We start from the raw sequence: 21,856 nt of genomic DNA on the forward strand, positions 1-21,856 counted from the left end.
GCACACAGCCCACTGGCTTAGGGTGGCTTGTTTTCCCTTATGTGCAGTTTGCCTTCATGGAGACCATTGTTACCGCAGTGACCGATGAGTTTCCTTATTACCTGCGGCCCAAGAAGGCTTTTTTCTCGGCCATCATCTGTATCGCCATGTACCTGATGGGGCTCATTCTCACGACAGAGGTAGGCAATCTGTCCCACGGGCCGGCTTGTCAGAGTCGACTTTGGCTGGCGTTTGAGTGCTCATTTAGTTGAGGATTTACATGGGGACGTTTGTCAGATCCATGATCATTTGTGACTATGACTGAGTGGGAGGGGGCTCGGGAAGAGAAATGGATGGAGTGTCCCACCGGATAGGGCCATGGGAGTGGAGAGGCTAGGTGATATCAGAGCAGAGTGAATCATTCGCAGGAAATAATTTATCCAATCAGCAGAGCCCATGTTTATTAACATTTCGCTGTGAGTGTTCCATACTTGAGATTCAAAATCCAAGCTGCAGTTGATCTAATATGCGGCATGGCATTATTTCTGTCCCCGATTGGACGAGCATGCAAACAGGATAGTTACACTGGCATTCGCTTCCCATGAATATTCAGGCCCCTAAAACTCAGCCTCCCAAATGTGACCAGGAAAGGGACTCAAGAGAATTCATCCCGAAAGGCCAGGGAACAGGGGTGGGATCTTGTTGACCAGCTCTGGCGATAACGGCTCCTTCACTGAGGGTCTGGCTGCTTGTGATTCTCTCTCTCCAGGGCGGGATGTACTGGCTAGTCCTGCTGGATGACTACAGTGCTGGGTTTGGACTCATGGTGGTGGTGATTACAACCTGCCTGGTGGTGACACGTGTCTATGGTAAGGGGAACTGGCCTCCATGGACTCTCCTGAGCAGGGCAGGTGGTGAAACATCTAGAGGTTCATGTAAAAGCTTGTGAAGCAACAAGGACATGGAAGCGAGAGCTGGGGAGGAGAAACTCGTTGATTCAGTGGGTGTCTGAACTGGAGCAGGAGGTGTCGTTTCCATCTTGTGCAGATGAACCCCAGGGCAGAGGGCTAGACACCTCAACTCCAGGCTCTGCTGCTTCCCAGGTGTCGATGCGGCTGGACGCAAGTTCCAGATCAAGCCAGAGACATTTGTGTCACAATGGTCGCGGATAGCTAAGTTTAACCCCTTCCTTGCTCTCCTAGCAGAGCCGAGAAAGTCATGTGAGACAGAAGGAGACAACCCAGCCGTTGTTCTGCTGGCTCTCTCAGCCCCCGTGGCCGACACAGCCCAATCCCTGAGCTCACCCCACAGGTGGGGGCCTCTATGGAGCCAGGGGATTCGCCAGGAGACCCCGCAGCTAGAGTTGCTGGCTGATTTCTGATGCCATCTCCTCCTCCTTTCTCTAGGCATGAAGCGGTTCTGCCGGGATATTCACATGATGCTGGGCTTCCAACCAGGGCTGTACTTTAAAGCCTGCTGGATGTTCCTGTCCCCGGCAATGATGATGGTAACTGGTGTGACCCTGCTGACGTTTGCTGAGCTTCCCTTACTCTGCCCTGCCCCATTGTCATGGTCTCAGCACCATTTGGATTAGTCCCGCTGGGACAAAATCTTTCCCAAGTCACCTGGCTCCCCCTTTCAGCCAGCAGCATGGAATGGTCCTTGCACCCTCGTATCAGCATGGGCCTCCAACCTGCATTGTCTTGGTGGGGTCTATGTAGCCCCTTCCCATCCCAACCTGGGGAACCCAGGTTCCTGGGGGCAGCAGGGGAGGGAATCACTATGTTCTAGGGCTGGGCTTGGGTGTGAAACCTTCAGAGGATTTTGGATGCCGGCCTGCGATGGTCCTCGGGGTAGCTAGGTCTGGGAGTCACCTTGTTACCCCCCTGCTGCCAGCATGAGAGAGTCTTGCTTGTGCTTCACTGGGTGTCTGCTCCCTAACATCTCCAGCCTGTTAGCCACCCAGGCACTCTGCTCTGGGCTGTGCCCAGTCCTAGCTTTGCCTTGCAGGTTAACATTAGGTGCGCCCCAGCTCCTGAGCCCTTTTGAAGCGTTTCCCCGTAGCGTTCAGCCCCTTCTTCACTGAACACTCCCAGAAACACCAGGTCTGCCATCCCCAAAGGAACAGTGTCCACACCAGCGTGTATGATTCAACTCAGGCCCAGTACTTCGCTTCACACCACTGCACTGAGATACATTGATAGTGAAAACAGCAATGCATTTACTATCAAAGCGCCAAGATTCAAGTGATCGTGAGTCAGGAAACTGGAAACAAAATCATTGCCCGTTTTCTAGAGACTACCCTCAACTATCAGCTTAGCCTCCTGTCTAAGAAATGTTATCTCACCCAAAGCCTTTTGCAACATCTTCAGCCCAGCTAGGCTGCGATCCTGATTTCGTGAATGTAATAGCACTGCCCGTTTACCTCCTAGGGGCAGGATAAAGGGGTGTCTTCTTTGACTTCTACTTACATCCCCAGAGTTTGTTGTCTATCCTCAGAGACAGGATAACCCCCGTGGCTTGTGTTTCCTGTGTGCTGCTCTTCTATTGACACCACACCTCTTCAATAATTTTGTATGTAAAGGGGCATCCATTGTGTTAGCTACAATGTTTCATTCACATCCAACAGAGATCAGACCTGCAGACATATCTCCACAACACACCAGTCAAGATCCATGGGTCCCCACATACATCATATGTTGTGATAGGCATATCTCATCCAGCCCATAAATGCCCCAGCAACTACGTAGGGGAAACCAGTCATTGCTATGCACTTGAATGAACTCACACAGGAAAATGATAAAAGACAAAATCACCATATTGCCTGTGGGTGAACACTTTTCACACAGCGATCACTCTCTCTCTGACCTCTCAGTCCTCATCCTCCAAAGAAAACTGCCCAACACTTCCAAAATACGAGCCTGGAAGCTTAAATTCACAACTCTGCTAGACACTACAAGTCATGGGCTGAAGAGAGACACTGGATTTGTGGTTTATTACAGCAATCCGCAACCCACTAGTCCCCTCCTCTTCCCTGATTTTTGTCCTGTAACTGCAGAGGTGTTAATGGGCCACTTCACCTTGAATGGGCCCTTAGAATATGTGCTAACTATTTATGCTAAACTCTGTTTGACTTAAGCAACAAAGAGTCCTGGGGCACCTTATAGACTAACAGATGTATTGGAGCATGAGCTTTCGTGGGTCTGACGAAGTGGGTATTCACCCACGAGAGCTTATGCTCCAATACATCTGTTAGTCTATAAGGTGCCACAGGACTCTTTGTTGCTTTTTACAGATCCAGACTAACACGGCTACCCCTCTGTTTGACTTGTATTTAGTTGTGACACCCTGAGTACTTTCCCCAGACCTGAAGAAGAGCTCTGTGTAGCTTGAAAGCTTGTCTCTCTCACCAGTAGAAGTTGGTCCAATAAAAGATATTACCTCACCCACCTTGCCTAGCCAACAGAGGGACAGGTGAATAAACCCCTCGTCTGGCAAAAAACCTGGTTCTCCACCTCTGCTGTGATACAAACTAAGAACATATTGGCCATGTTGTGTGTACACATAACTCCTTGCATAGCACCTGTACATACAGTTCACAAAGAGATTAGTGACCGGTGTGACCCTGGCTTCCATTTGAGAGACGTTGGTGAACCAGAATGTGCATCCCAGAATCAGGTCATTCCTGTAACCCCCTGGCCAGCTGGCACTGAGGGGTTCTTGGGTCACAGAGCCCCAAGAAGGACTCATCCCTTTGACTCTCTCCCTGTGTTGCAGGCCCTGCTAGTGTACAATATAGTCAAGTACCAGCCCTCAGAGTATGGGAGTTACCGTTTCCCATACTGGGCCGAGGTCCTGGGCATCCTGATGGGGCTGTTCTCCTGCCTGATGATCCCCGCAGGGATGGTGGTCGCGGTGCTCAGAGAAGAAGGGACGCTGTGGGAGGTAAGTGGCAGATGGACGTGGGTGGCAGCCTGTAAAAAGGGAGGGGACTCTACCCCTCCAGGGCGTCTCTTCCCTTGGCTGCATTCCCCAGCTCTCCCCACTGCTAGATACTGTTTTTCTGTGTCATGAAATGTTGGTCTTTGGTTCCTGCTTGGTAAAAGACAACCCCCTTCCTGCTCATTTTGGAGTCTTCGTTCTAGCCATAGGTCAAAAGGGGGCCGGCTCCTGGGGCTGTCCCCAGGTGAGGGCTGAGAATTGAGCATCATATCAGAGTGGGCTACCTCACGGCCTGCCCAACCTGCAGCTTTTCACTGCCGCCTGTCTAGGGCAATCCTTCCGCTCTCCAGGCTCACCGCGGCTGGGGCCGGGTCTGTTAGCTCCCCAGCAGCTCTGCATGGTCAGGAGTTGAGGGCCCCAGCATGCCTAGATTGTCTAACCTTTGCAGAATGGATTTAATGCATCTGCCTCAGCAAGGGCAAAGGCCTCGCCTCAGAAGCACGGGTTCTCATCCCACCCTCCCTGTCCACGAATCCCGGGAATTGGTGTACAGGGCAGCGTATTCCCGTGTATTTACAATGGTGTGTGGCACCCTCTAGTGGTTTGCAGGGGACATCACAAAGTCATGTGTATTTCAGATGCAGAACTGGAATGATAATCCAGAGAAACAGGCCCCGCCTCACTTCTTTGCCAGGCCCTATGGCAACACATCGTGATATCACCATTCGTGGCTCACACATGGATGGGGCCTGTGCACAGATTCCGAATGCAGCCCACGTGCAGGGAGGGGGCATGGATGCACCGGAGCGTGCCCCTATGTTGCATGTAGGCAGCGTATCTGGGGAGAGCTGTATGTGGGTTCCTGGTGCATGCTGCACAGCAGACAGCAGGCAACAGACCCGTGTGTGTTTGCACCTCCATAAGGGAAGTGCCAGCAGCTCTCGGCGTGTTTTGTGACATTAATATCGTGGGCTAGGCAATTCAAACAGTGTAAATCAGTGGATTTGCCTAGGGTGACCAGACAGCAAGTGTAAAAAGCAGGACTGGGGTGGGGGATAATAGGTGCCTATATAAGAAAAAGCCTCCAAAATCGGGACATCTGGTCACCCTAGATTTGCCTCAGGAAAGTGAAGTTCTGATGGCAGAAGCTACAGCCAGGTATAAAGAGGTGGTTCAGATTTCCATATACAGCGCTCTCAAGCCTCTCTGTTCCCTGAGTTACAGAATCATAGAAACGTAGGGCTAGGAGGGCCCTCAAGAGATCTAGTCCATCCCCCTGGGATGAGCCAGGGCCAAGTAAACCCAGACCATCCTTGACAAGCGTTGGTCCAGCCTGTCCTTAAAAACTTCTGATGGTGGAGATTCCACAGCCTCCCTGGGTAACCTGTTCCAGGACTCCACTATCCTCGTAACTACAAAGTTTTTCCTAATATCTATCCTAAATCTCCCTTGCTGCAAACTAAGCCGGTTACTTATTGTTCTACCCTTGGTGGACATAAAGAACAATTGATCATTGTCCTCTGTAGAGCAACCATTTATATATGTGAAGAGCGTTACATGCCCCCGCAGCCTTCTCTTCTCAAGATTAAACACCCTCAACTCTTTCAACCTTTCCTCATACATCAGGGTTTTCTAAACGTCTTATTTTTGTTGCTCTCCTCTGGACTCGCTCCAATTTTTCCACATCTTTTTTCAAGCGTGGTACCCAAAACTGGATGCAGTCTTACATAGGACACTGCTGTTAATACAGCCCTGAGGGACATTTGCCTTTTTTGCCACCGCATTATACAGTTGACGTATTCAATTTGTGACCCACCAGAAGCCCAGATCCTTTTCAGCAGCAGTGCTGCCCAGCCAGCTAGTCCCCATGGTGGAGCTGTGCATTTGATTTTTCCTTCCTGAGCGAGGTACTTCACCCTTGTCTTTATCGTCATATAGTGATGAACAACAGAAGGGGAAGAAACAGAAACAATAAAAAGAAGAACAGGAGGACTTGTGGCACCTTAGAGACTAACAAATTTATTAGAGCATAAGCTTTCGTGGACTACAGCCCACTTCTTCGGATGCATAAGTGGGCTGTAGTCCACGAAAGCTTATGCTCTAATAAATTTGTTAGTCTCTAAGGTGCCACAAGTCCTCCTGTTCTTCTTTTTGCGGATACAGACTAACACGGCTGCTACTCAGAAACAATAAATGCCTTTAACTCGGTCAGATGTGGGACTCCCCTACAACTGTCCAAATGCTGAGCCTTAATGGGTCCATGCTTAAGGCTCCGCAGTGTCAGACAATCATTACCCATTGTGGCTCACTGTTGCCCCAAAAGCAACCTCTTTGGGCAACAACTGAGCACCTGTTCCTACCAAGGGCCATGGCTGTGTTTGGGATGGGCTCAGGTAGCCAGGTTTGGCAGTACCTGGGGTCAGTCTGATCAGCTGTTTCTGGCTGATGCTCTGAAGTTGCGGCTATTTCTGGACACATTTTGCTGCATTCTCCCTCCCTGTTGACAGGACCTTCATTCATGTTGTAGATAACAACACCAAGCCATAGCAACGGCCTTTCTGACTCTGTTAACACACTCCAGAAGCCCACACCCTTCCTGCCTGCCCAGAAGCAGAGACGGGTGGCTCTGGGCGACAGACAAACACCCCCGAGGGAGTAGGATTAGAGCTCAGAATGCCCGTTCACTTGTGCCCCATGACAGTGTGGAACCCAGCCAGGCTCTCAGAGACCCTGTTGCAAAGAGAGGCAGACCCCTGCTCCCCTGAGGTCAAATGACCAAGCTCACTCCCAAAATAGCACCATGTAAATATCCTAGGCAGGTCTGATTCCGTCAGTGAATTTCCTCATTCCCTGACGGAGGAAAAACACACAACTGAGAGCTCCAGTGGCAAAGCTACACCCGGATCCAGGCTTCTCTACAGCTTTGGCCACAAGGGAGGGATGAATCTGGGTTCTTGCTTTGGCCCAATCTCTAATACAGACTAATAAAATAAAAGGAAACTCCCTATCAGTCCCTACTTACTGCATCGCAGGGCCACAGCCCCTAGGACAAACCATAGCAAATACAGCCACTTAATTCAGCCCTTTCCCCATAGACCATAAACAGCTCCCCTAACTATCTGGCTAGAACACTGCTGGGGTTTTATACTGAGCTGCCTTCCCATCATGCCGTGGGACAAGGCTATCCCCACCTCTCCACTCCTTAATGGAAGGGTGGTTCAGCCAATCCCTGCCCTCTGTGCCTGAGTGGCCCCTCCTCTTCTTGTGCAAGCAGAGGCTTCTGCTGGTGGCTTGCAGCTGTGAGCTGGTGATTACTCATGAAAGCAATGGCAGTTCTGGCAGGTGGGGGTGGTGATTTTCCTGCACTAGGCTGGTGTCCTCTGAGCCCTGCTGCTCTCATCACACAGATGTGAGGATAATAGTGGGAAGCTGCTTCTCAGGGTGAAGCCCCTCCCCCTCCTTACACCCCCCCCCCCCCAGCCAGTGCTGCCTCCCCCAAAGCCTTTCATCCTGCTGATTAATCCTCAGGGGCATCAGGCCATGACCTGACAGGAAGAGCACAGACCCCTGAGCTGCCCAGCTGAGCAGCCCTTTGAGGGGCAGGTCTGGGGGGCGGGAGCTCCCTTCCGGTCACTGCTGCAGGACTTGGGCAGACAGGCAGCCCCTGTGGGTGCTGATCCCACGGCTCCTGAGAGTGCCTTTAGCCCTCAGAACCAACGAGCAGTGAGCAAAGTGCCCGATGCGTTAATGGCATGATCCAAACACACAGCGGCCCCAGGCAGCACAGATGTCTGGTGCCCCATGTGATTACAGTGCCCCCCCCCCCCCCCCGTGGGCTGGCTAGAGATGGTCTGGTGCCCCATGTGATTACAGCGCCCCCCCCTATAAGCTGACTAGAGATGGTCTGGTGCCCCATGTGATTACAGCGCCCCCCTGTGAGCTGACTAGAGATGTCTGGTGCCCCATGTGATTACAGCGCCCCCCTATGAGCTGACTAGAGATGTCTGGTGCCCCATGTGATTACAGCGCCCCCCTGCGGGCTGGCTAGAGATGTCTGGTGCCCCGTGTGATTACAGCGCCCCCCTATGAGCTGACTAGAGATGTCTGGTGCCCCGTGTGATTACAGCGCCCCCCCAGGGGCTGGCTAGAGATGTCTGGTGCCCCCTGTGATTACAGACCCCGTTGGTTCTGATGCCCTGACAGTAGCTGTGGAGTGAGTCTAGTCCAAAGCAGTGGGTGGTGGGGCATTGTATGAAGAGCTCCCCTGGTGATCTGTCACCATTGCTGAGCCTTAGTGGGTGATTCTCTAACATCCCTGTTCATCTCCTGATTCCACCCACAGAGAATCCAGCAAGCCAGCCGGCCAGCCATGGACTGGGGCCCTTCTCTGGAGGAGAACAGAACCGGCATGTACGTGGCTACCTTGGCCGGCAGCCAGTCCCCCAAACCCTTGATGGTCCACATGAGGAAATACGGGGGAATTACCAGCTATGAGAACACAGCCATCGAGGTGGACAGGGAGATCGAGGAGGAAGAGGAGTCCATGATGTGAGGAGGCCACAAACCCGGTGGGGAGCAGAGAATGGGGGACTGCACCCCTGAACTTGCACAGTTGCACTTAGGCACTTCGGGCCGGTTAACAGGCCTTTCTAAAGGCAGCTGCGAGTTGCTGACCTTCCAGCATCCCACGGGACGCCCTGGCCTCTCCAGGAGAACGCTGCTGAGAGTTCCAGTGTTGCTGAGATTTTCGTTCAGTGTGGCAAGCTGTGTAATGAATGTGTGTGTTAGCTCTCCAGTGTCTGGGACCAGCTGCCCGGACCCTACCCTGCTCCAGGCCTGCCCCAGCCTGCCTGGGGGCCCTCCGCCCAGAGTTATGACTCACTGACCCCTGTGTAAAGACTGCGACACGCACCCCCTTTGCACTCCTTTTGCCCCGGCATCAGCGAGCAAGGCAGTGGAGAACAAGGCTAGTAGTTGTTGGTGTTGTTTGTTGTTGCTAATCCTGTTTAACTCCAATGACACACGAACACTGTGGAGAAAGGATGTCTTTGTTAACCCCGCCCTGTCAGTGGAGGGGTGTGAGTGCCCGTGCGTCCCACCTCTGGGAAGGGAAGACCAGATTGGCCATTCTTGATAAATGAGTCTAGGGAAAAGAAAGCCCATGTTATAAAACAAACCAACCTGCCCCCTCCCAGGCCTTTCTGTGCACGGCAGAGAAAGGTCAAACCTGGCCCTGGGTCTGTGATAAATCAGTCCTTTGCAGGTTGCTCTTAAGAGGGGCCATTTGCACTCTGGGTGAGTTCAGAACCTCGGGGTGAGGCGGTGTCAGGTAAACCCCGCCGTGGACTGCAGCTGGTGATGGGGCAGAACCTCTGGCCGTGGCTGTCCCTCCCCTATTCCCGCCCAGGGTGGAGCAGAGTAGGGCCCAAGGGGGCGATGTCTAATCTCAGCAGTGCCCTCCGGTCACACGCCCTGGGAGCAGAGTGCGGGCCGGGGGGGGCCCACTTGTCGTGATCGCCGTGTGTTTTTTCCATTCGTTTGCAATGCGACGGGATCGGCCCACTCGCCCCTGAGCGAAGGAGGCAGCAGGACCAGCCAGGCGCTCTCTGGCATTGCTGCAGCGCTTGTGCTGGGCTGACTACCCCGTGAATTATGAATGAGGAGCTATTGGAAGTGTTACTAAAATAACTTCACAGAAAGGAATGGAAAAAACCTCTCTGCATGGGATCTTTGCGAGATCCCACTCGCTGGGCACAGAGACCCCATGCTGAGGGGCTGCCTCCGCTCCAGAGTCTTCTCCAGGCAGGGACAGAAATCCAGTCCCACTTTTCTCCTCCAGTACCAGAGTCCACTCAAGGTGGGCACAGATCACCTCCCCTTGTAGTCCTGGTTATTGACGTTTTTTGGGGGGTGCCCCTTATCTCACATGGCAATAGGAAAACCCTGGCCTGGCAATCAGTGCTTGCATGACATGGAGTATAGCTCCAGGAATGTCCTGATTTGTCAAAGTCTCCAGGAAGTCCTCTCCCCATATGGCCTCTTACAATTCCTACAGTAGGGTGCCCAGATAGCAAGTGTGAAAAATCGGGACGGGGTGGGGGGAATAGGCGCTTATATAAAACAAAGCCCCGAATATCAGGACTGTCCCTATAAAATCAAATCTTCTGCTCACTCTATGCTACACGCAGCTCTCCACACCTTCCTCCCTCAGCAGTCTGAGGGTATGGCTACCCTGTGCGCTGTGAGTGCATCTACACAGCAAAAATCAATCCATCAATCTGTGGCAGTGAGTCTCAGAGCTCGATCAACTGACTCGGGCTTGCGGGGCTCAAAAGAGCAGTGTAGACATTCAGACTCCGGCTGAAACCCAGGATGAGACCCTCCCCTGTTGCCAGGTTTCACAGCCCGGGTTCCAGCCCAAGCCCGAGCATCTACACTGCTATGTTTAGCCCACAGCTTGAACCCTGCATCAATTGACCTAGGTGCTTTGCTGTGTAGATGTAACCTAAGCCTGGGCTCTGAATCAGGTTTGAGCCCAAGTCCCACTTCTGTCCACACACAAATCAGTCTGACCTGGGGCCTAGGACCCTGCTAGGAGAGTGGGTCAGAGCCTGCGATCTGCTGTGATGTGGGTCCAAGCCCTGGCAATTTGCAGTGTGGCTGCAGGTCAAGCCGCAGACCCGAGTCAGAAGGTCTGCGTAGCGCAGTGTGGAAGCGTTTGCACGGCTGAGAGACCCGCGTCCAGCAGCTGTGAACCCAGGTTTTCAATGCAGTGTGGTGGCTCAAGGGCAGGCTCACAGGTCCACAGTGCAGTGCGGGGATGTCTGCGCTTCAAGCTGGGGCTGCAATCCCACGTTAGCGCAATCAGAGGTAGTGCGCTAAAAACAGCAGGGTAGCTGCAGTGGCACGAGCAGCGGGAGGGGGTAGCTGCCCACCCCCATATGTGCTGAGGGTCTCCCACAGGATTGTACGTGAGGCTGTTAGGCCTTCCCACTGCTGCGGCTACGCTGCTACTGTTAGCGCACTAGCGTGAGCAGAGCTGGCGTGGGTACGTCTCTCTTCGCCCAGCGTAGCCACAGCCTCAGGGTTGGAGGCCAGGGCATCAGTGGCTCCTGGCGGCATGATTCCGTGTCCTGTGATTTCCAGCTTTGCCAGCCTGCCCCGCAGGGTCCTGGCAGCCGGTGTGTGTTTGTGCGTCGGTGCGTCAGCAGCTCAGCTCCTGCCGGTGCTGTTGTGTATGGAGGGTGCAGGGCACCCTCTTTGAAGGAGCAGCCGTTCAATACCTAAGCTGCCCCCGTGGTGGTTTGTAGTGTATCCCGTGTTCGCCTACTGTGACGTGTGTTCTCGAGTGTGCGTGTGTCATCGATGTAACATTGCAAACAAATGAAGATTCACCCTTCGGTGAGTGCTGTTTTCACTGCACCCTGGGCTTGAAATGGGCTGGTTACTGACGGCTCCCCAGCTCGCTCGCTCTTGCATTAGTAAAGCACCAGTTGTGTAGTGGCTAAACGCCACCTTGGCGGGGGGAGAAGGGTTATTTCCACTTCGAGCTGAGCCGTGTTTCAGACACAGCATTGAAGGACCAAAACTTCTCCCTTAACCTGAGCTCAAACCAACCTGAACACAGGTTCCAAACCTACTGGTTCATTCCTAGAGATCACTGAGCCCAATGCATCATCTCCCATAACCACCCAGAGAGCTGCTCCATGGAGGCCCTTGGGCCATTGTTTTTCATATTCATGATCCTCTGCACAGCCAGCTTCTAAGCAGGTACGTCTACACAGGGATAAAAAACCACGACTGGCCCGGCTCAACTGACGGGCTCATGGGACCTTGGGCTGCAGGGCTGAAAAATCGCTGTGTAGATGTTCAGACTTGGGCTGGAGCCTAAGCTCTGGGACCCTACAAGGGTACAGAGTCCCAGAGCTGGGGTTTCAACACGAGGCCAAATGTCTACACAGAAATTTGTAGCCCTGCCTCCCAAGCCCCGTGAGCCGGAGTCAGCTGACCCAGACCTTTTATGGGTCTTTTATGCCTGTGTAGACGTACCCAGGGAGACCAGAAGCAGACACACCAACGTACCACCAGAAAGGCTGTGCTTGGGGGTCCTTCCAGCTGATTTCCAAGGCTGTATTCGACATGGAGCGGAGCCAAATTCTGGCTCCAAACACCTCTGAACCCAGGGCTGAATTTTGAAAATGGCCCTTTATCATTACAGTGGGCTCAGCCAAGCCCCAGGTCCCAACAACCTCCACGTGGGCTTAAAGTCTCTGTCTGGACCTGGATTTGACGGTTTGAGCCTGTCCGAAGTGCCAATAGCTCAGCTCCATATGTGTATCCAAATCGAACCTCCCCACTTCCTGAGGGCTATTGCATCCCCTGGAGTCCAGGGCAATCTGGACTGGGTTTTGAAGGGCTGCGTGTTCCCGAGGTCTATCCTGGACTGGATTGGGTTTGAGTGTAGATGGCTTTCATGGGCAAACCAAGTTTTGTGGTACCGCGTGCTGAGTGCTAAATGCAATCGTTAGCACTGGTGGCTTTACGAGAGTCACCATGTTGCAGGCAGCTACTCGGTCCCGCTGTACATGCAATGGCCGTGCTGACCAAAGCCCTGCAGACTTTCCCGCCTGGGACCTTTGCCTCGAGGAAGATAAATACACAAGAAACAGCCCCTGCAATCCAGGAAAAGGCAGCACCAGCGAGAGAGGCAATTCAATAGGGATGGGACAAGGAGGCAAAGCTATGGCTGGGGAGCTGGTCTAGAAAGGGAAAGTGCTCTCGGAGCGGCTGTGCCATCTTTTGCCCACGCACGACAGCCAGCTCCCAGCATGCCAACAGAGAGTCCTGTGAGCCAAGGAGCAGGCTGGTGGCCCTTGCTCAGGTAGGCCGGGCCTGCCTGGCAGTCCTGTCTCATCTCAGTTCCTTTCTGCGCTGAAGACTGGGAAGAGACAGGCCACCCACCTGTGCGCTGCCCAAGGACAGCATGCAGCTGACCCCTGCACCTCCCGGGGTCCTTTCTGCATCTCCCACATGCCGTTCCCTTCCGCAGTGCCACAGCAAACGTGTATTGGTGTGGGTGCGCCCGCAGGGGGACGGGACAATGAGTGTAAATACGATTATGATGAAATAAAGCTCTTGCCTCCCTCTGGAGTCCCAGGTATCCCAGCACTTGCGGCTGGCAGCCATCGAGCCCCAGCGGCTGGGAGCGAGACATTCCCGTGCTGGCCGGCTGCTCGTCCTGCATGTGCGCACGAGGCTGGGTTAATGGTGGGCACTAGAGAGAGACGCAGCTATTCCCCCACTCGGAGCTCTGGTTTTCCCCTTTATGGCAGGTGCCTAATGGAGGTGACGCTGCTAATTGCTGCCCCTGTCGATAGGCCAGCTCAGCTCAGCGCCCAGGGAACGGCTCTAATGCCTCTCTTGCTGTCCTGTCTGACAGCTCCCTCCTCCTCCCCCAGGGAATGCGGAACGCCACACTGAGGACAGCTGGGAACCCCCAGAGCACCCCGACGTCCCGAGTCCCTTCTCCGCCCCTCCGGCAACAGTCAGCGCCCGGTGCCCAGAGCGAGCGACTCGGGGGAGGGTGGCTCTGTGTCGGGGCCGCCCTGCCCCACTTGCCACTGGGTCACCATTTGCTTTCCTCGTGCGTCGAGCCTTCCGCACTCATTCCACTTTCACAATCCTCCTCTCCGCTCCCAGAGACGGAGGGGCCCCAGCAGTGAGGGTCTTCCCTTCGCCTCCCTGCCTGATCCCAGCCCGGCTGCTGCAGCTCAGACCCCGAGCCGGAGAGGGGCAGCGTTGGGTGCCTGCACAGAGCCCTGGGCTAGCTAGCTAGGCTTTGGTCAGACACAAGCTATGGGGCTAACTGGGTGAAATGCTGTCCCCTGGATATACAGGAAGTCAGACTACATGAGCTCATTCTTATTATTTGGGTTACCATAGGACCTAAGAGCCCCAGTCACGGACCAGGACCCCGTCGTGCTAGGCGCTGTACAACACGGAACAAAAAGACGGGCCCTGTCCTGAGGCACTGGCAATCTAGGCATAAGCTTGGTCCTTTCTGGCCTTAAACTCTAGAAATCCATGAATTTCCACTGAGCTGACTGGGATTTGAGGGGGGTTCAGCCCCGCCCAGGATCAGGTCCCCAGCATGCAACTCCCAGCCCTGGAGACTAAAATAGCTTTAGCTCGGCTGTGGCTATGGTTGGTATTTCTCCCATTTCCTCTCCGTTCAGACAGCCGGTACCCTCGCTGCCTATGCTCTGCCCCAACAACACCGCGACTGCGACTGTTCCCCTGGCCTCCCTTTGCTTGGGGCAGCTGGAGAGCCAGGCTGCATTCGCACGGATTGCTTCATGGCACACGGCAATCTGCAGCATCTCGGGCAAAGGAAATGGATGCTTCCTAGCCGGCTGCACGTGGGACACAGTTGCTGGCAACCTGGCCTGGCAATGCGTGGATTCTGGGCTCCGGCCCAAGGCAGTGCAGTAACAGAGGGCGCTGCCACACTAGAGATGCTGTTCTTCCAAAGATTTGCTTAGCTTGGCAGCTCTGGGGCAGGGCCCGTTGTTTTGTTCTGGGTTTGTATGGTCCCTAGTGCACCGGGGCCCTGGTCTATGTCTGGGGCTGCTGAATGTTATGCAACTGAAACAAGCGGGGATAAGATAACATGACACTGAAATAAGAATGAAATCATCTCCTTTCTGCGTTGCTGGACCTCCCGGAGGTAACTACAAACACGAGCACTGTCCCGTCTGCGCTGAGGCACACCCTGGTGTTCGTGTCAGTCGTCCCAAGGCTGTAGGTGAGCTGTCGCTGTGCACACCGGGGCTGCTGCCTGGATAGTCACTGCCCGGCCAGCGCCTGCTTCTGACATGGTCTGGGCTCCCTACAGCGTGACCCCTGCCTCATGGCCGGCTGGAGGACAGCATCTGCTTGAAATCACAGGCTCCAGGCACCGGTGGGAGGTGCACCAGGGACAAACCTGCCGGCTGGCCTGTTGGAAGAGGGCTGTGAACACTGAAGGCAGGGCCGGCTCCAGGGTTTTGGCCGCCCCAAGCAGCCAAAAAAAAAAAAAGCCGCGATCGCGATCTGTGGCAGCAATTCGGCAGGAGGTCCTTTGCTCTGAGTGGGAGTGAGGGAACGTCCGCCAAATTGCCGCCGAATACCTGGATGTGCCGCCCCTCTCCGGAGCGGCCGCCCAAAGCACCTGCTTCCCAGGCTGGTGCCTGGAGCCGGCCCTGGCTGAGGGGAAGGGGCCCGAGGAATAACACCCTCAGATGGCTGTGGCCTACTTAGCGTTTTACGTGGAGGGGGGAGCGGTGCAGAGATTTCACCTGCTTTCACCTACTCCGCTCTAGGGGGCACTGAATTCTGGGCTGTGGGGCGTGGTCTCCCCAAAGAGAGAGCGTCCCCCTGCCTTGTGCCCTGGAAGAGGGACGGATGCCTATGTTTTGTGCATGAGCAACCCCCTCCTTTACGGTCTCTCCCTTCCCCCTGCCCGGGGGCGCTCCAGCACCAGCGGAGTTAATCATTAGCGGCCCACCATAAAGGGATGGGTTATGGAACCTTCCGTGTCTGGCAGGGCCTACGAAGGGGGGTGCAATAAAGATTTACGGCTGCAGCCAACGACGTGCTCTGACCTTGACACTGTTTACCCAAAAGGAGGCGTCAGAGTGCAGCTTTATGGCCCCGGCCCCCCGCCATTGGGCGAGGGTGAGGGTGTCCGGGAGTGGATTGGGTCGAGGAGAAAGAGACCGAGAGCTGATTGGCGAACAGCGAGGGAACTAAGTAACGGGGCGAGTGCTGATTGGCCGGGGGAGTTGGCGGTTAGGGCAGCGAAGAAGGGAGTTGAACCGATTGGCTGGGTAGCTGGGGTGTGTTTGCTGGTAGAACCCGTGCGGCGAGCTCGGGGAAGGCTGGGGTGGGGGGTGCAGGGCAGGCGGTGGGTCACGCCATGGGAGCCGCCTGGCCGATCAGTGACAATACACTGGTGAGGTGGCTTGGTGAGTGACTCCCTCTTGCCAGCGGAGACAGACTCACACTGCTCATTCCCACCCACGACCGGCCACACCCATTGCCCTATCCCCACTCAGGTGGGGTTCCTCAGGGATGGATCCGTCCCCACCCCCATCTCTCCGCTGGCCCTTCTCCACCCCCAGAGGAGGCCTGCCACGAGAACAGGGGGAAGACAAGGTTCGGGTGAACTGTGGGGAGCTGTCCAGGCTGGGGCTGGGGTGGGCGAGTCAGAAGGAGCTGAGGAGAAGGCTTGCCGCTGGCTGACTTCCGCGGTTGGTGTGGTTTGATTCCCATGGGAATAGGGTGGAGATGCCCCGGCTTGAGCAAACACTTCCCCCTTGCAAAGGAAGAGGCGATAAAACATTTACCCAGAGCCAGCCTCACATGTCAGTTAAATATACATCACTGTTCCTCTGGGGGGGGGGGGGGGAGGTGGAGGAGAGAAAGCAAATACCACCCCTGGCTCACACCCTCATGCCATTTACAGCTCCCGTTGCCCAGGCTTTGGTGTGACTCTGAGATTGTTTCACACCCACACGTGGCTACCCGTGCACCATTAACACGGGGAGCCGGACACCCAATTCGAGACCTGGGGTCCAATTCGCATAGACAGCTTTGAACATCTCAGCCCCCAAACCCACCTGACTGCAGCACCTCTGAAAATCAGGCCCTAAATGTCTCCAATTGGGCACCCAAAATTACAGGCCACTTTTGAACATTCTGCCCCTCGGTGACTCAGGAATAGAGCCCAGGTCTCTGTGTCCTGATGCCCAGCCTCATCCTTCCCACCTAACACAAACAGGCCAGCACCCTCTCACTGCTCACCTTTCAGCAGGGAGGTCCCATTCCCTAAGGGGCAGCACACCAAGGATGGTCTAGCTCCAAGTCTCACACACAGGCACTCCCTTATCTCTGCTTGGCTACCCATTATAGAAGGAGGCAACCATCAGGAACTGGTGGAGGAGCCAGAGCAGGGGAAGGAGCTCTGGCAGGTACAGACAACTGGGTCCAAGCCCAAACTGAGGAACTTGTGGACGTCCAACATGATACGCTTTAAAGGGATCTGAGTTTCAGGAAGTGCTGAGCACACAGAAAGTGTCTCAAGTCGGGCACCCAAGATCATGAGCCCCTTTTGACAAGCTTGCCCAGTCTCTTTGGGAAAGCTCCTCTAGGTGAATTTGCATTGGGGGACTCACCTGGGGACGCTAGTTGTGCATTGCAGACTTGGTGGTGAGAACAAGCCACTGAAGTCAAGTTCTGTATTTCACACAGCTGTGAATTTGGAACATTTGGGTCTGAGTCTGGGCTGCAGCTGGTGCCGTTTTCAAACGTGCCATTTTTTTCAGGTGCAGTGACGTGTAGGTGAAAACAGCAGCGTGATGCTAACGAGCGATCTGCTTTGCCACGAGCCAAAAGGCAGACAGAATTACTGGTGGGAGCAAAACTGACCCTGGACTAGCAGAGGCAGGGAACAATCCAGGGGAGGAAGACAATTCAATGAGCCGGCACGTTTGTTTTTACTTGTCAATCAGGAAAGAAGCTGAGTTGGTTCTTGTTGCAAGGCAGACAGCGAATCGGGACCCAGCACACCAGAATTACAGACCATTGCACTGGGCTCTGCTCTTTATTTCTAGCAGCCCGCGTAAGGCCCGAGTCCCGGGGAACTGGCTCATTCACATGCAGTTTTCAAAGTGCAGAACGAGCCCTGTCAAGGTCCGTGACACGTGGCAAGTTCTGATCCAGTTTGTTGTCCTGATTGAAGTGCAAGAAAAAGAAAACTCTTGATTTGATGGCATTTGAAAAGCAAAGTGGCCTGTGATTGCAGCTCTCCTGAGTTGGAGGCTCCTATTCACAACAGCAGGTTTGGACTCCGTGGGAGCACAGGCTTAAATCCTGGCGGGGCTGGCCCAGCCCTCTGTCCTTGTGAGGCGCACACAGTGGGATTGGACAGTTAACTGGGTGTGGGTCTCTCAGGTGAGGCCTCTCTTCTGCTCTTTCTGGGTATTAAAAATCCCTTGGGAATTTCCTTAAGAATAGGGCTTTGCCCCTGTGTCCTGAGCTGGGCCAAATTTTCACCCCTACTCTCCGTTTGCAACCCACTCTGCGCCGGTCAGCTACCACGCTGTACTCCAGAGGTGGCTGCATTTCAGTGATGCCATGTGTAGTTGATCAAATGCTTTAGGATATTATTAATTACTATTATTTCTGATCCTGGCCAGTAACCTCTGCACAGCAGGATTCTGGGGTAACACTTCTCCCCAGACTGCAAGGCCTCTGGCTCTGTACAGGGGCAGGGCTGCAAACACCACAGGGTAGGAACTCATTTTCTCCCCAGGAGCCCTTCCCAGCCCTATTGCAAACAGGCTGGTCCGGAGTGTCTTGACAAAGCCAGCCCTGCTGCTGTCATTCCCCCAGGAGACAGGAAATGAGAACCTCTTGGCTAAGCGTCCTCACGCTCTGGATAAAGAGGCCAAGCAAAATTAAATCCAAACCATGCATCTGTGGGAGACCAGAGCTTCCGATGGCTCCAGCCAGCAGCTGCGGAGCCCCGAGGTGATGGAAGGTGGGCGAAGGTCTGTGTCCCATGGAAGATAAGTTCACTTTTAACGGAGGAGCTGATGGAGGGACGTCTCAGTGAGATCCTGAGCCAGTCAGCCCATTTCATGGGGTATCCAAAGGTATCAGCCCTGTCCTGATGAGCTCCTATCCCAAAAGCCCTATTGAGAAACATTCCCTCAGTTCCCCATCTTCACACGCTTTACCTGTGTGAACTCAGCAGCTGTGCAGATAGTAAAAAGAAGAACAGGAGGACTTGTGGCACCTTAGAGACTAACAAATTTATTAGAGCATAAGCTTTCGTGGACTATAGCCCACTATCTATCTCCCCTTGTAAGTATTCTCACACTTGTTATCTAACTGTCTGTCTGTGCTGGGCTAGCTTGATTATCACTTCAAAAGTTTTTTTCTCTTAATTAATTGGCCTCTCAGAGGTGGTAAGACAACTCCCACCTGTTTATGCTCTCTGTATGTGTGTATATATATCTCCTCAATATATGTTCCATTCTATATGCATCCGAAGAAGTGGGCTATAGTCCACGAAAGCTTATGCTCTAATAAATTTGTTAGTCTCTAAGGTGCCACAAGTCCTCCTGTTCTTCTTTTTGCGGATACAGACTAACACGGCTGCTACTCTGAAACCTTTCATTGTGCAGATAGTGGTCTTTCATCTCCCTCTGGTGGACAGACTGTGGTATTGCAAGCGCAGGCTTTGAGTATCCATAATATAAGGAGGATGACATGGTGTCACTGCCATTGTGACTGCACATGGCCTCCTGGTCCCAGGGGTGCTGGACCTAGGGGTGCTGGGGGTTCAGCAGCTCCCCCGGCTGGAAGTGGTGTCCATCAGATGCAGGGTTTACAGTTTGGTTCAATGGCTCTCAGTCCCCCGCTATTGTTCCAATGCCCCTGTCTGGTCCTGTCTTGTATCCCTCTCACCGGTTCAAATCTCCTGCTCGGGGGACCTGCAGTCATTCCCGCAGAGGGATTTGAAATGCTGCTCCTGCAGCTTTTCCTGGCTGTGACGTTATATTATAGCACACTGCATCACTACCCTACTCCCTGCTCTGCGAGATACGCACCTATGGCCTGGTCCTCACCCTTGCCTAAGGGCAGCGTGTGGTGCATACAGAGGAGCCCCCGCCCCCAGGGCAAACTCCAGGCCCCTCATGTTGGATTGCAGACATGATAGGCAGGACCCTGGCCGTCAGACTCTGCTCGGTTGCCTTTGGCAGGGCAGTCAAAGGCCAAGGAACTTACACAGAATCCCCCAGCAGCTAAAACACCCTGTGCATCACTGGGGTCCCGCTGGCCACCAGAGCTCAAATTCTTGTTAAAATCTTTTGTAGCAGCCAGAAATCCCTTAGCCTCATCTGCGCTGAGGCTGCCAGCTCTCATGTGGGCACCCAGTCGCTAAGGACGGAAGTTCTGCCAGCTCCTAATGACTTTCTGTCGCTACTGATCCAGGGCAGATTTGCTCTAATGACCTAGATGTTGGAGGCTCCCTAGCTCATTCTGGGAATCCTGAGCCAGCTACTCCTCCTAGGGAAAGTGTCAAGAAAAACTACCACGCCCTCCCACCAAGTGTTTTCTGCAAATGCAGGAGCAGCTCCAGCAGAGGTGTGTGAGGAGGAGGAGCAGCAGGAGGGATGCAGCCCCAGCTGTAGGCATTCACAGAGGAAGCAGTAGGGGCACTGGGGCTGTAGTAAGGACACGGCCGCTCCAGCAGGCATACAATTGGGAAGTCTCTTGCAGGGAAATCAATCTGGTGGAGCCCAACGTCGGCTGGAGGTTTGTGTGCATCTGCCCTGCATAGCCCTTGTACCTCTTGGAAGGCCGAAGATGTTTGACAGGGTCTCTTTGCGGGACACAACTTGCCATCAGTTTTTATCTTTAAAGCCCTACTTTGTGATGCCTGCTTATCAGATCAGGGAGTGCATTACCTTGCTGACACTGGAAAATACAGTGAAACCTGCCTTAGCCATCCCACCTCCTCTAGGCAACCCCCGGTCTAAAGTGATGACTTTAAAGTAGCTCCCAGGTTTATCAATACACCCAGCCCATGAAGACCAGCTCCGCTAGGTGACTGATTTTTCTTGGCTTGATGGATGGTGGCATAAGACAGAGTTGACTTAAAGGGACACCATCAGCATGAGCGTTGCATTTCACTCCGAAAATTTTGTCCCTGTTAGTTATGACTAGCACCTAAGGAGACTATTGCTGAAAGAAATTAGTGTGTGTGGGGGGAGGGAGAATGGGGAATGTCTCTCTATCCTTCAACTGGTTTACTTTGCACATAGTCAGTTTCAATATTTCTCTCTATGCTACAGGGATGGGCACAGTACAAAACCTGAGATGGAGGCGCTTAACAGGAAAAACTGACCAAAGCCCTGATTCAGCAAAGCACTTAAGCACATACGTAACTTTAACTTAAAAGGGAGCATTCGCTTAAATGCTTTGCTGAATCGGGGCCTTGCCGAAAAAGAGATCTTTGTCAATATCACCAGGGAGAAGAAAAACCCTTTCGAAGGATTTTATTTTAGGAGGAAATAATCACAGCCAGTGGTGTTTAAAGGGAGGGAAATATATAAAAAAAAGAGTCAATCTCACATAAATAACTACAGTGCAGCAGATCGCCTCACTTTCATTTACAATCCTGAAGAAGAAATAAAAAAAAGGAGAGCAAGTCACACTTAAGCTTTGGGCCAGGCACTTCCTTTTTGTTCTCCGCTTGTACAGCACCTGGCGCAGCGTTTTTCAAATGCGGCCACTGTGGCTGCGTGTGGCCACCAGGGAAAGTAGCGCCCCCTCCCTCTCCTTGTTGCTCCTGGATGCACCACCTCAGTGTGGGTTGCTGAGGCCATGAGCAGGGTTTGGGCCCTGGAGTCAGCTGGGGCACAATGCCGTAGGAGCAGGCAGTGGGCGAGTTCCCCACCTTCCCAGAGGTGGTGGGGCTCAGCCTTTGGGCTTCAGTGCTGGAGTGGTGGGGCAGGAGGCTCTGGCCATGGGGCTTTGAGCTCTGGGCTCTGGCTGTGCGGCAGCAGGCCCTAGGCTCCAGCCACACGGCTTTGGGCTCTGTCCCTGGGCCCTGTTATCCGGCCGCAAGGCTTCAGGCTCCAGTCCCCCACTGCCTCCCGCAGCCACCCACCCCCATCTCCCCTGGCCTCCACTGCCTCCCCCGACCCTTCCTTCAGGGTTTAATTTGTTCCCAGGCTTGCTAAGGGTAAGTCTGCTGTGAAACGTGATACTGGCATGTTTGTTAATATCACATTTCCCAACAGACTTGCTAGCTAGCAATAAATAAATGACAATGATTTGGACGTGTCTATGTGCATGTTTATTTGGTTTTCCTAAAGCTAAT

At 53.7% G+C, this 21,856-nt stretch overlaps 1 protein-coding gene across 2 annotated transcripts in view; it reads left to right on the forward strand.

Moving 5' to 3' along the window:
- Positions 1-11,320, forward strand: part of SLC6A7 (solute carrier family 6 member 7) — a 31,161-nt gene extending 19,841 nt beyond the window's left edge. For both annotated transcript variants that reach the window (XM_042850957.2, XM_065555097.1), the window contains 5 exons: positions 48-179; positions 749-848; positions 1,386-1,486; positions 3,757-3,924; positions 8,264-11,320. In XM_042850957.2, the coding sequence (XP_042706891.2) occupies positions 48-179; positions 749-848; positions 1,386-1,486; positions 3,757-3,924; positions 8,264-8,473 (711 nt within the window). In that variant the 3' untranslated portion in view covers positions 8,474-11,320. The remainder of the gene's footprint in view (positions 1-47; positions 180-748; positions 849-1,385; positions 1,487-3,756; positions 3,925-8,263) is intronic.
- The last annotated feature ends 10,536 nt before the right edge of the window (positions 11,321-21,856 follow it).

Source organism: Chrysemys picta, chromosome 8 (assembly GCF_011386835.1).
Source record: "Chrysemys picta bellii isolate R12L10 chromosome 8, ASM1138683v2, whole genome shotgun sequence".
NCBI lineage: Eukaryota > Metazoa > Chordata > Testudines > Emydidae > Chrysemys > Chrysemys picta.